The sequence below is a fragment of the Giraffa tippelskirchi genome, chromosome 5 (assembly GCF_054371585.1).
Source record: "Giraffa tippelskirchi isolate mGirTip1 chromosome 5, T2T-mGirTip1v1.2.pri, whole genome shotgun sequence".
Lineage (NCBI taxonomy): Eukaryota > Metazoa > Chordata > Mammalia > Artiodactyla > Giraffidae > Giraffa > Giraffa tippelskirchi.
Window position 1 is genome coordinate 90984336 of NC_137279.1, and position 13854 is coordinate 90998189.

Genomic DNA, 13854 nt, shown 5'->3' on the forward strand with positions numbered 1-13854 from the left:
AACATTTTAAATAATATGAGTCTACATTCCACCTTCTGCTTTTTATTTAGAATACTTATAAATCAATTTGTTCAATCGCTGTCATGTCCAATTCTTTGCGACTCCACGGACTGCAGCACGCCCAGGCTTCCCAGTCCTTCCCTATCTCACTATTGTTCAAACTCATGTTCATTGAGTCAGTGATGCCATCCATCCATTTCATCCTCTGTCATCCCCTTCTCCTCCTGCCTTCAGTCTTTCCCAGGATCAAGGTCTTTTCCAATGAGTACACTCTTTGCATCAGGTAGCCAAAGTATTGTCGCTTCAGCTTCAGTATCAGTCCTTCCAATGAACATTCAGGATGGATTTCCTTTAGTACTGACTGGTTTGATATCCTTGCTGTACGATGGACTCTAAGTATAAAGAAATATTTTCATTCAAATTAATCTCTAGAGTTAAAAAATAAGAATGGTCAAATATAAAACTGTGTTTCTCCTCAAGGGCTCAGAGAAATCACTAAAGAACTAAGATCACTAAGTACAGTCTCTTGGCCAACTGAAAAGACTTTTAACCAGAAGAGCATCAGATGTCTCAACTACTACAAAGATGATAGGAAGGAAAAAATTTTTTTAATGATCATAAATTCAGAATAAATTCAACCCAGATTTTTACTTACAACATACTACATACAGATAAGACATTTTGCTATAGATACAAATAGTAAAAAGATAAGGACTTTGTTCTCAAGAAGCTTATAAAATAGAAGGGAAAGGGGAAATAAATAGCTACAACAAAGGGTCTAAAGTGAGGAGGATTTTTAAAAGTTCACTTAAATTATAATGGTATTTCAGACAAGGCAGAGACAGCTTCCACTTGTGAATCAGGGAAGACCCTCTGGAGGAAGTAACATCTGAAATAAGCTTGATGATGCACTCACATTTGAATATGTGAAGGATCCTAGGACCTTATCCCATTCCAAATTTAAAATTCCCAACACAGGTTAGAATAACAAATTCTGCAAAAATGCATTTAGCTTAATTGACAACCGATCGTTAAGCAAAAAAACACAACAACTAAAAACTCTCTGTAAGGAGAGTGGAAAGGCCGTCATCACCTAAGTCTGTTTAGATGTGTCTTGAGTTCCTGGGCAGCTGGGATCTCATTCTAAAGGGAGAACAGAGCTTGGGGATTCACAGTGTGTCCTAATGAGAACCGAGATGGAAGTTACTCTACATGGAGTAGAGGTAAGAAATGACAGCTAAGAAGGAAGAGGGCTGGGAAGAGGAAAACTGATGAGAGAGAGAAGAAAAAGGATGGACAGACAAGTGAGGACTTGAAAAAGGGCAGGAAGGATACACACAAAGAACTCACCAGCACTTCTTAAGCCAAAATGCAAGACCTGCCATGAGTACCAGGGTCACAATCACTGCCAAGGCGATCCAGCCCACGGAGCTGTGATGATCTGTGGATGGGACACACAGGTGTCCTCACAAACCTACCCACTGTTTTACTGCATTTCTATGCTCTTCCTTTATTATTGGAGCGTCACCTCACCACCTCCTTCTTCCCTATTTCTTCTCTCATCCCTCCTTCATCTAACCTCAACATTTCCCTATGTCTCTAGGGTTCTCATTTTCAACTCCCATATTTTTTATTTTATTTTTATTCCTTTTGGATCTGGAGTCCCTAGAATCCCCAGATTTTTCATCTAGCTCTTCTGCTCTGCTTGAGAACAACCTACTCCCATTCCCAGTGGGGCCCCAGTTTTTCCTCACCCCAGTAGAGAATGATGTCCTGGCCTCCTAGACTGCTGTGTCTCACCCAGCAACTCAGGCCAGATGCCTCACTGGCTTCCACATCCAAGGAAATCCAAAGATACCATGTCCCATCAGCATTAGGCAAGATGTCACTTCTCTGAGTGCCCTGTTGCTCCTGCTCACCCCGCATCCACATCACCCAAATGGGCTTTGGGTAGAAGCCAGAGACATGACAAACCAGCATCAGTTGGCCAGGGCCAGGACTGGGGCTGGGGGACAGCCAGGTCTCTGGTCGTACTGCAGAGGACAGGGAAGATAGTCAGATGAGGACTCTAATGCACACCCAGAAGTTCAGATTTTCACATCAGTTTAGGTAGACACACTTTCCCACATTGACCCTGGTCTGATTCCTGGATCAGGAAGATCTTCTGGAGAAGGGATAGGCTACCCATTCCAGGATTCTTGGGCTTCCCTTGTGGCTCAGCTGGTAAAGAATCCACCTGCAATGCAGGAGACCTGGGTTTGATCCCTGGGTTGGGAAAATCCCCTGGAGAAGGGGAAAGGCTACCCACTCCAGTATTCTGGCCTGGAGAATTCCATGGACTGTAATAGACCATGGGGTTGCAAAGAATCAAATACAACTGAACAACTTTCATTTTCCCATATCTAGGATTGTCACCCATTACCCCCCCCCTTAGTTCCTTATTAAGAAATGAAAAGGTGTGATTGTAGAACAAAATATTAATGGACGGAGGATGTGGGACTAACCGTGTCTCTGGAGATATGCCTTCCCAGCATCAAGAAGACTGAAGAGGAAACGTGGGCAGGTATCACTGAGCAGCTTGTGTAATATTTCCTGGGTTCCTCAGAACAAACCGTATAGTCTTCTGAGGGCCTGAGCCCTCCTTTCACCCCCTGGAGAGGACACCCATGACTTGTTCTGAAAGCTCAAGAAGTCTGATCCTTGATAAGCAACCCGCAGAAAGCCTACTGGGGCTTTCCCAGCATGCAGCTCACAGCCGTTTGCTATCTGTAACTCAAAGGGACCTGGCAAAGGAAATTAGAGAAAAGAGGGCATAAAAAAGATAAAATTAATCAAAGGATGATGGAAACAGAAGGGAGAATTTCAGATGATTTGAGGAAATGAAGCGAGATTGGTTTCATCAGATATTCAGAGAAAGGGGAATTATTGGCAGTTGGGAATATAGGAAGAGGTGAACGACATAAGGAGGAGGGTAAAATATTTAAAGAAGGCAGTGTAAATTATGTGAGCAAGAGAATAAGGAAGGACTTAATGTGGGAAAGTGGGGGTTAAAATAACCCAGGATGAATGACATGCAATAGATAACACTGAATATATAGACATAGATGCCTAGTTGGAAATTGGAGAAAGGGGCTGTTGCAAGTGACCAATGATGCAAGATAATAAAGCACAAGTCTGCAGTCAGTGAGAGGGGAGTCTGTAAATAGCAGAAGTCTTGAACCTGCTAAGAAATCAGGGTCTAGATTATACCCTCTGCCCGAAAGGATACAATTGCAATTCTATGGTGTGGAGAGTCAAGTATCAGAATTGATTGGAGGCTGTTTCTTAGAGAAATAAACTCATTAAAACCCACACACACCCTACCATATCCCCAATCCCTGTTAAGGAAAATAAACTTACATTCAAATTGCCACTTCCTGGCATGGCTGTAAAATGCCTGAACAGATCTAACGAAGTTCATGTGAGAAAAATTTTGCAGTTCCATCAACTCCTCATTGCTGAAGTTGCCCTTGGACCAAGGCCACAGGTAAATAATAGTTCCAGTGTTGCTCTTCCAGCCATGAGTCTGCAACTCACCCAACCAGCCTGAGCCCAGACTTTGCACCCAGGAACTGTTGTGAAAAGATAAGACACAGATGACTTTGAAGGAGATGGGCTCCTGAAGGCCTGTGGGAAAAGAACAAAGACAATGAGGAGGGGCATTTGGAAAGAGAGAGATGGAAGAATGAAAGGTGCCAAAGAAAGGAAACTCAGAATCTAGATGAAATGCAAGATATCTCAGCAGACACATGCCTGCCTCAGGGCCCTATGTGCTATATATGCATATATTCTTCAAAAGAGCACAGGGGTCTGGAGTCAAGGATACTCAGAATGAAACTAGGCTGATACTCTCAATCTTCTGGCTTGGGAAACCACCCCATACACACAGGCATGCACGCACACGCACGCACACACACACACACACACATATACCTACCTTCTGAGACAGAGTTCTTATTCTCTTCATTGTCTCCACCCACGAGAAGAGCCAGGATCAATGGAAGTTGCAGAAACAGCATCTTATTTGCAGATGTTTTTTTCTCTCAGAAGAATTGGTCTTTGATTTCTGTTCTAAGCAAACCTACCACGCAACACCTCTACTCTGACTTCCTTCTCCTACCAACGAACCTTCCTTTTATTTACTGTCTGGAAACAAAAAACAAAAAACCCAACAATCTGCTGCTTCCCTAAACCTCAGACCGCCTACCCAAATACTCATCTCTCTTCCAGTTCTGACTCTCTTCTCTGGCTTCCAAGTTCTCTCCCTGTCACCAGCTTCCATCCTGTTCATCTTCCCCAATCTAACTGTTATGGACCAGAAAGAAAAACACCAATACAGTATACTAATGCATATATATGGAATTTGAAAGATGGTAATGATAACCCTATATGCGAGACAGAATAAGAGACACAGATGCATAGAACAGTCTTATGGACTCTGAGGGAGAAGGTGAGGGTGGGATGTTCTGAGAGAATAGCATTGAAACATGTATATTATCATATGTGAAACAGAACGCCAGTCCAGGTTCGATGCATGAGACAAGTGCTCAGGGCTGGGGCAATGGATGACACAGAGGGATGGGATGGGAAGGGAGGTGGGGGGGGGTTCAGGATGGGGAACACGTGTAAACCCATGGCTGATTCATGTCAATGTATGGCAAAAACCACTACAATATTGTAAAGTAATTAGCCCCCATCTAAAATAAAGAAATTTATTTAAAAAAATAAATAAATAACTGTTATGAACCAAGTCTTATGTGGTATTGAAAAGTCAATGTACCAGTAAGGACTTTCTCAACCACTAAATAAAAGCATGAAACTAAATGTCTTCCTAGCAACCTACTTAATGTCCTCATGTCACTGCTCTTTTCTGTTACTCTCTTTCTCTTGCTTTTTTTAAATATTTCCTCAAATATTCTCTCCCCCTTTCTCACTCCCACCTACCTCATTCACACCTCTGAGTTCTCACTCATTGCTTTATTAGCTTTTTCAGGATCTCCTATGATTTCCCTGACAAACAGTATAAACTGACACACATTCTTCATTATTCTTAGGGAGTAGCCAGTAGCCATCACAGAGACCACAGGAGCATTGCAACATAAAGAAAACCCTCCTCTGTCTGACTTGCATTGACATACGTTCACTCATCAAGCAGTCACGTAGCACCTGCCTGAGAACAAGCATCTGTTACATTTGTGAATCATGTTACACACCATGCAATAAACTTATTCAAAGACCTTTTAGATTCCTTGGGGGATAAAACACCTGAAACAAGAATTGTAAATCTTGCTGTGCTGAGACTTATTATAATGTATAAACTCTAGATCAAAAAAAAAAAAAAGCATCCTTGAAACAACATTTTCCAAAATGGTGACCCTTAACTGTTTTGTTTACTCAACAGGATCTTGACTTCAGAGATTGTCATGAGATGTTACATCTATAGCTTATGTGAAAAAAAAAAAAGTTTTAACTGAGTAAATTTGAAGATCTTCTGGCTTTATTCAATGTTTCATGAATTGGACAACATCTCATCTAGCAACTACAAAGGCACGAGAGAAACAGCATAATGTGGAAGGTTTTTATAAAAAGGGCAGGTCAGGTGAGCTATTTATCAAAAGAAAAGAAAAGATTATTTTAGACCAGGACATCTTCTTTTTGAGGGGAAGGGAATAGCGAGAATTTTATCATGTAGATTGCCTCTTCTTCCTCTGGAGGATGGAGAGGGCTTCACAGGAGATTATCTCATTGGTGCTGATCAGAAAATTCCAAAATAGTTGATTAAGATTACATTTCTGGTGAAGGTTGGAAATGCAGTTAAGTCAGATATTGAATCTATATCCGGCATCATGCACTTTAGCCAAGTGACTCCACTATGGGCCCGTGGTTTTCTCTTCAACAACCCCTACTGTACTGGATCCCCAACATCTAACAGAGTGCCTGGCAAGTGGTAGGTGCTCAGTGAATATTTTTGAGCTTTGGCATAATTTGATACAGGCATCAAATGATATTGTACGTTATAGTGATCTTCAACATAAAATTATTCAAGACATCAGAAAACATTACTTACCCCTACTTGATGAAGTGAAAAACTTTAGTTTTACTTCAGATTAAAGTATATGCTAATAAGCATGAAGTTTACACAAAGGGTCCTGCTGTAAATCTCTTATAAATGATGTAAAAAAATAATAAACAGAAACCTCAAATAAATAGAGTTGGGAGACCCAAAGTGGGGGCTCTCAAGGTTTCACATGGGTCACCATGACTGCAGATGCCAAATTGCAATTCTCTGCTCATCCTGAATAAACCCATCTTGTTTGGGGAGCTATCTGGTCATCTACTTGTTTTAGGTCAACACATAATAAGAAACCACTGAGAATATATAGGAAGTAAAGTAAATAAAATATAATGAAGTCATTTATCCAAGATTCTTTTCTTATTGGTCTTCCCTGAATGTTTCATGCTTGCTTTATCATATGCTGCTCTCTGCTGGAAATGCTGATCTCCCTCATTCATGGTGTTTGTAACTGTCTAAAGTCTCTTAAATATTTGTTTATGCTACTTATAACCTGAATAGATGTATTTAGGCTATTTATTTTGTTATTTCTTAGTATATAAGCAAACAAAAATTATTTCAGGCTAATTCAAGGAAGAGATTTTTTTGGAAAATTAAGATTAGAAAATAAAAAGCTAGAAAGAGCTTCACTTGAATATTTGGAATTTTTAAAAGCTGAACAAGCAAAATCACAACTTTTCTTGAAACCATCACAGCACTGAAGTATCAGGGCCACCAATTAACCCAAAATTTAAAGAAAGACAGATTTCTCCAAGGAAATACGAGATGCAAATCCTTGCTTACTTGGGACAGATGTCAGATGCTACACAAGCCAGTGAGAATAATTCACATAAAACTGTTTATAAATTCCTAAAGGAATACTCCTAAAGTGAGTATCTACACACTGAGAGTTACAGATAAGGGAAAGTCACTCAGTCGTGTCTGACTCTGCAACCCAATGGACTACCATGCTCCTCCATCCATGGGATTTTCCAGGCAAGAATACTGGAGTGGGTTGCCGTTTCCTTCTCCACACAGATAAGGGAAATTCACTTTTTTCCATGGACCTCACCAGGGGCTCCTGAAAGACTGGAATCAAGGATATAGGCCAGAGAAATCCTTCCTCACGGTACAAGACTGAGATCTGAGAAAGGCAGGAAGTCCTAACCAAATCTTTCCCCACTATCTCCCACACAGAAAAGGGGGGAGAGTGGGGCTGTGGGAGGAGAGGGCAGAAAGCTCTATTGTCTTCAGGACATAGGTGAAGACACACAGCAGCTTGAGGAAGGAGAAAAGTGAAGAAGTGGCACTAAAACAGCCTGTCCTTAATTCCATCCTGCTGAGAGCAAGGTGGAACACTTAGAAGGCCTAACCCCCAAAACTGAAAGACTAGGCACCTGCCTAAGAATGAGACTGAGTCAGAAGAAAAACAATGCTCCTACTCAGTCTCCCAACCAGATGAGCCAGCATAGAGGAGTAGGAACTTTCCAGTGCTGCACAAGAGTCAACAGTGTGGCCATAAATCTTGAAGCACCTCACAAAGGAAATACCAAAGCCTGTGAGTGTAGCAAATATTAAGAAAAAATTCTCTATCCACACTGAACAAAGTAATGCTAGAGGAATTTGAAGACTGTTAAAACAACAACAAAACATGAATCCAGTTAACACCTAATTGACAGAAATCTGCACACTCAGTGTTTCACAAAAGTCCATTTCAAGACCAAAAAATTAAACAAAAACACTGTTTACTTCAGTGTCTCTTGTACACAATATGATTGCATTTTAACCAGGAGTTGTTAAACACACACAAAAGAGTCATGAAAGTAAAGCAGCCAGGCAACTAAGATAGTCTGTACTTGCCGTAAGATTTCCTTTGCCCTAGAGACAGTGACTCTAGCCAATTAAAACAGACCGACAAACCCAAAAAAACAACACTAAACAAACATAGCTTGAAAGACAGAAAGAGAGATAGAGAAGGACGTTGACTTCAAAAGAAAGGGAAAAGATTTATGTCTTAGAACCATTAAAAGCATTTTTCCCCCTGCTTTTTACATATGAGGCCCCACATTTACATTTTGTTCAGTTCAGTTCAGTCACTCTGCTGTGTCTGATTCTTTGAAACCTCATGGACTGCAGCACACCAGGCCTCCCTATCTATCACCAACCCTTGGAGTTTACCCAAACTCATGTCCATTGAGTCGGTGATGCCATCCAACCATCTCATCCTCTGTCGTCCCCTTCTCCTCCTCCCCTCAACCTTTCCCAGCATCAGGGTCTTTTCAAATGAGTCAGCTCTTCACATCAGGTGGCCAAAGCATTGGAGTTTCAGCTTCAACATCAGTCCTTCCAATGAACACTCAGGATTGATTTCCTTTAGGATGGACTGGTTGGATCTCCTTGCAGTCCAAGGGACTCTCAAGAATACTGGACCCCGAAATTGTGTAGCCACCATTGCTTATACCCTTTACTGTGGACTGGGGAAAAGCATGGAGGAGGCAGTTTGAGTTTGGATAGGTAGAAAAGGAACAAGAATTAATTAACTGAGGAATGGAGTCTGGGACCAACAGGTTACGAGCTGGGCAGAGTCACCAGGGGACATAACAGGTGGAGGAGGAGAGGAAGAAGCTCAAAAGAGGAAGAAGATGAAGGGGAGAGGAGGGAGGCAGAGGCTAAAAGTGGAGGAGGAGGGAGAGGAAGTTGAACTGGAAGAGTGGGAAGAGGACTGGAAAGAGAAGTGGAGCAGAGCCACTGATTCTTCAACTCAGCTTCTGTAGTAGAGTTGGTCCTAGTCAGAGATCAGGAAGCAGCTGGTAATTGAGTCGTGGCCCCACCATGGATCTGCAGTTTCCCTGGCAGCTCCACTCCTGAGCATAAATTCAGCTATGGTGGATGAAGGGCAGATCTGAAGGAGGAGAAAGGACAGGGGCTTCTCAGGAGCTGCCTAAGGAATTCTGAGAACTAGAGAAGCTGAAGAAAAGCAGACCTGGAGGTCAACTTCAAGGGCTAAAGTGGGGCCAGAGGGAAGGTGACCTCCCTGGAAGGTGACCAGGGAGGTGACCCTCCCTGGGGGTGGGGGGGAATTGGTAGAAAATAAGGTGGTCATACTATATGGGATTCCCTGGTGGCTCAGATGGTATAAGCGTCTCCCCGCAATGCGGGAGACCCAGTTTTGATCCCTGGGTCAGGATGATCCCCTGGAGAAGGAAATGGCAACCCACTCCAGTATTCTTGCCTAGAAAATTCTATGGATGAAGGAGCCTGGTGGGCTACAGTCCATGGGGTCGCAAAGAGTCGGGCACGACTGAGTGACTCCACTCATATAGGTCACTGATAACTATGTGCTCCCTGGACCAAGAAACCCCAGAGAAGAAAACCAGACTAGGTGAGATAAACCCTGATTACAATTCAAGTTGACAGGATACAAGGGAGTCAAGTATTCTTCCCTGGGTGAACAGACCTCCCCGGGTTCCTCCCTCTTGATTCATTGGTGCTTAGGCCATCAGAATTCTCCTGTTCTTCTAACATCTCTTACTTAGTGCTCCTCCAAACACTGAACACCATCACAACTCTTGAATTCCTTCTCCTCAGGACCCAGATGTGAGCTTCTCTCCCCACACTGTCTCACAGGCTCATCTTACATCCTTCTCCCTGCCCAAGAAACCCCAACTTCCATTCTAGAGAAATTCACTGCCTCTTATACCAGTTTATCTTTTACTGACCTCATTTTCCCTCCCACTCTGCATCAAGTTTTCCCTTGCTTTTTCTTTCTTCAAGCATTTGATCTGTGTGCTTCTCACCCACCCCACCCCGCGCCACAGAAAATATTTTCCCAGAAGGAGCTTTGGACTGAGAGTCAAGAGGAACTCTTGAATGGATACCTGCTGGACAAAGTGTATTGGAGAAATCATATCAGCATTCTGGGCTCAGTTTTCTTATCTGTAAAAATGACTGAGTGGAAAGAACTGAGCGTTTTCTAATATGAAATTTGGCTCCAGCATTTTTGTTCCCCACTGTACTCCTGCTCTTTCCCACCTGTGTGTTCCCCTCTTTCCCCACTCTACTCCCTCCTTCTTTCTCACTCTTCTGTGTTTTCCTGGTCATTCTCCACTAAGTCTTTGTCTCAGCCCCCAGTCCTCTTCTCCATCTTCTTATTGTCCTTACCCATTCAATCTAATTACAGTATTCCTTTCTAACTTACTTTCAAATATAAAGCATTGTTTTATCACATGATTCTTAGATTTGTGTATAAATACATGAAACACAGTTATGAATTCTTTTTTCTTTTTGTTAGAAATATTTTTCAACAAATGCCGGTACTATTTTTTAAATTTTTATTTATTTATTTATTTATTTGACTGTGCTGAGTCTTGGTTGCTTTGCATGGGCTTTCTCTAGTTGCAGTGAGTGAGGGCTACTCGTTGTGGTAGTTTTTCTTCTCGTGGAGTATGGGCTCTAGGTGTGAAGACTTCAGAAGTTGCAGCACACAGGCTCACTAGTTGTGGCACATGGTCTTAGCTGCTCCATGGCATGTGAAATCTTCCAGGACCAGAGATTAAACCCATTTCCCCTGCACTGGACAGCAAATTCTTATACATTGTGTCACCAGGGAAGTCCACAGTTATGGATTCTATTTCTGGCAAGATGGCACATTGTGTATCTTGAATAGACTAAGAAATTCAAGATAAAAAATGTCTTCTCATTCTTTTTTGAATACATAGCTGTGCTCTTGATGAAATAAGGGAATCAAACATAGAAAAAAATGGAAACCCAGAGATACAAACAGGAAATGACGCTCGGGCCTACAAGACATCTTGTGTATTTCCTAGAGATTTGGCTATTGTGGTTACTTGGATCATGAAGCAAGGCTTTTGGACTTCCCTGGAAGTCCACTGATTGAGACTCTGTGATCCCATACAGGGGAAATGAGTTTGATCCCTTGTTGGGGAGCTAAGATCTCACATGCTGCACAGATAGCCAAAAAATTAAAAAGGAAGACAAGGCCTTGAGACTTTGTCTCAAATAAAGTGAAATTTGAAACTAAGTTTCCTGCTATACACTGGTTTCAGTGATGAAATGGACTAACAAATATCTACCTGTCAGGGAAGGAAGTATGCCTGGCTGTGAATTCACTGAGCATTGGCTTGTTTGCTTGCTTCTCATTCTGAGAATTACTAATCACAAGTCTGAGACTGGAGCTCAAAAATATTCTTCTTGTGTGATCTTAGAATACACAAACAAAAAATTAAAATAAAAGATGATTCCAAGTTTGTGATATCTGTGTGACACTTGGTGAATGAAAATTTTGGGGGGCCTACCTGCTTGTGGGATCTTAGGTCCCAGGCCTAGGATTGAACCTGGGCCGTGGGCAGTGAAAGCAACAGTCCTAACCACCAGACTACCAGGGAATGCCCAGCACTAGGTAACATTTAAAGTAAAGTTTATTTTGAGAACACTCAACACAGTCTTTAAAAAATTCCTACACATAAAGCCTTTCTTAATATGAGTGCATAATCCAAAATTACAGGATACGGAGAGAAATAATTCATCATAAAAGAAAGTAGACAGACAAACAAATAAAGGCTAGATTCCTCAAGAAATCACAAATCACACACTGAGGAAATTGTATTTTTAAAGCTTAAAGATATGAAGAGAAACACCAGAAGAGAAAGAGACATCAAAAAACACCAGGAAGATTAAGCTTCCAGACCTGAATATTCCAAACACCGTAATTTAAAACTTGAATCATGGATTAAGCAAAAAACAGAGAAAGCAATTTTTGAATATTTCTAAATTGAGAGAGCTGACGAATTTTTTATAGCACAAGACAGAGCTAAATAGCTGTTGAGTACAAACAAAAAAGTTAAGAGATATGAACGCTAATATGAAATCCAATATAAGTCTAATAGGAAATTCATTAGGAGACAAACAATGAGCAGAGGAAATATTTGAAGAACCTGTGGCTGATAATTTTACAGAATCAATGAAAGGCATAAATCTTCAGATTCAGGAAAGACAAACGCTCCAAAGCAAATTAATAAATTTGAAAAACAACGTTTATTTTTCAATAGTGAAGAGAGCAACACAGAGCTGTAGGCAACTTAGAATATAAATCAGTTTAAACCAAAGTTCTTTCCTTTAGATTTCTGTATGTCTTAATTCAATCAGTATTTAATAAATACAAAAGGACATGCTAAACACTAAGATGAGAAATGGGAGAATACAGAAGCGCTAGAGAAAGAAACGGGTAATCCAACTATAAATGTAGGGAGTATTTCACTGTGAGAGAAAGAACAGGGCTGCAATGAGCCTCGTTGCTGCTGCTGCTGCTAAGTCGCTTCAGCCGTGTCCAACTCTGTACGACCGCATTGACGGCAGCCCACTAGGCTCCTCCGTCCATGGGATTCTCCCGGCAAAAGTACTGGAGTGGCACCATTGCCTTCTCATTTTATCTATATTTGTACTGCTTACATGGTCTTGTTCATTCAGAGCCCCAAACACTGGCTACAATAATCAAGGAGGAGCAGTGAGATTGTACATTCATGAGACTATTTCAAGTGGTTTTTAATTTGGAAACTGATGAAGATATCAAGATATTTGAGACTGAACCTACATAATGAGCACCGTATATAACATCTGTCATGTTAGATATCAACTTCTAACTTCTCTGTAGGAAACTGATGAGACTCTTGGTCAGTCAGAGAACATTTTCTTGGCCATACTGCTTACTGATTTTACTTGTTTCAGCAATCACTAGGTAATATGGATAATAGTTAATACATTTATCAGTTGCCTATTCTTATACCAATTGCATTTAATAACCTTTTTTTTCCAACTTATTTTTGAGGACACTTATAATCAGATAGGGGACTTACCTGGTGGCTCAGATAGTAAAGAATTTGCCTGCAATGCAAGAGACCCAGGTTCAATCCCTCGGTTGGGAAGACTCCCTGGAGAATGGAATGGCACCCCACTCAAGTATTCTTGCCTGGAGAATTCCATGGACTAAAGAGCCTGGCGAGCTACTGTCCATGGGGTCGCAAAGAGTCGGACGTGACTGAGTGACTAACTCTTTCATAATCAGATGGATAGTAGGCGAAGATATTTTTTGCTCTATGCTTACTCAGAATTCTCCTTAAGAGCATCCTCTATAAAAACTATTTTAAGACAATGTTGATTTTTCCGTAGCATGTTCTGAAAATTCTAAGTTTTTAACTATTATTCTATAAAGCATACGTGCTTGTTTACTTGTCTACTTTGTCTAATGACTAATCATCTAGAAGAAAACTTTGCCAACACTGCATGTATTAGTTTGCTAGTGTTGCCATAACAGTTACCACAGACTGGGTGACTCGAACAACAAAACTTTCTTTCTCACTGATATAGAGGCCAGAAGTCCAAGGTCAAGGTGTCAGCAGGTTTGGTTTCTCCTGAGGTCTCTCTTTTCTGGTTATAGACAGCCATCTTCTCACATTAGTGTCTTCACACCATCATTTCTCTGAGCATGCACATCACTTTTGACTGTGTATGTGCAAATGTCCTCTTCTTGTAAAGATACCATTCAGATTAGATTAGGGACACCCTAATAGCCTCATCTTCATTTAGTTACCTTCTTAAGAGGCCCTCTCTCCAAGTACAGCTGCATTATGAGACGCTAGACATTAGGGCTTCCATATATGAATTTTAGGAAGACACGATTAAGCCCATAACACTGGATACATTCACTTTCAAAATCTTCTTCACTTTACTTCTTATTGACTTTCAAA

At 41.2% G+C, this 13854-nt stretch overlaps 1 protein-coding gene across 1 annotated transcript; it reads right to left on the reverse strand.

The window, feature by feature from the left end:
* Positions 1-1138: 1138 nt before the first annotated feature.
* Positions 1139-4058, reverse strand: LOC145507933 (T-cell surface glycoprotein CD1a-like). The gene is given in 6 exon segments (XM_081495417.1): positions 1139-1181; positions 1351-1441; positions 1755-2033; positions 2505-2783; positions 3400-3666; positions 3977-4058. Coding segments are annotated over 6 exon segments (1041 nt in total).
* Between the last annotated feature and the right edge of the window lie 9796 nt (positions 4059-13854).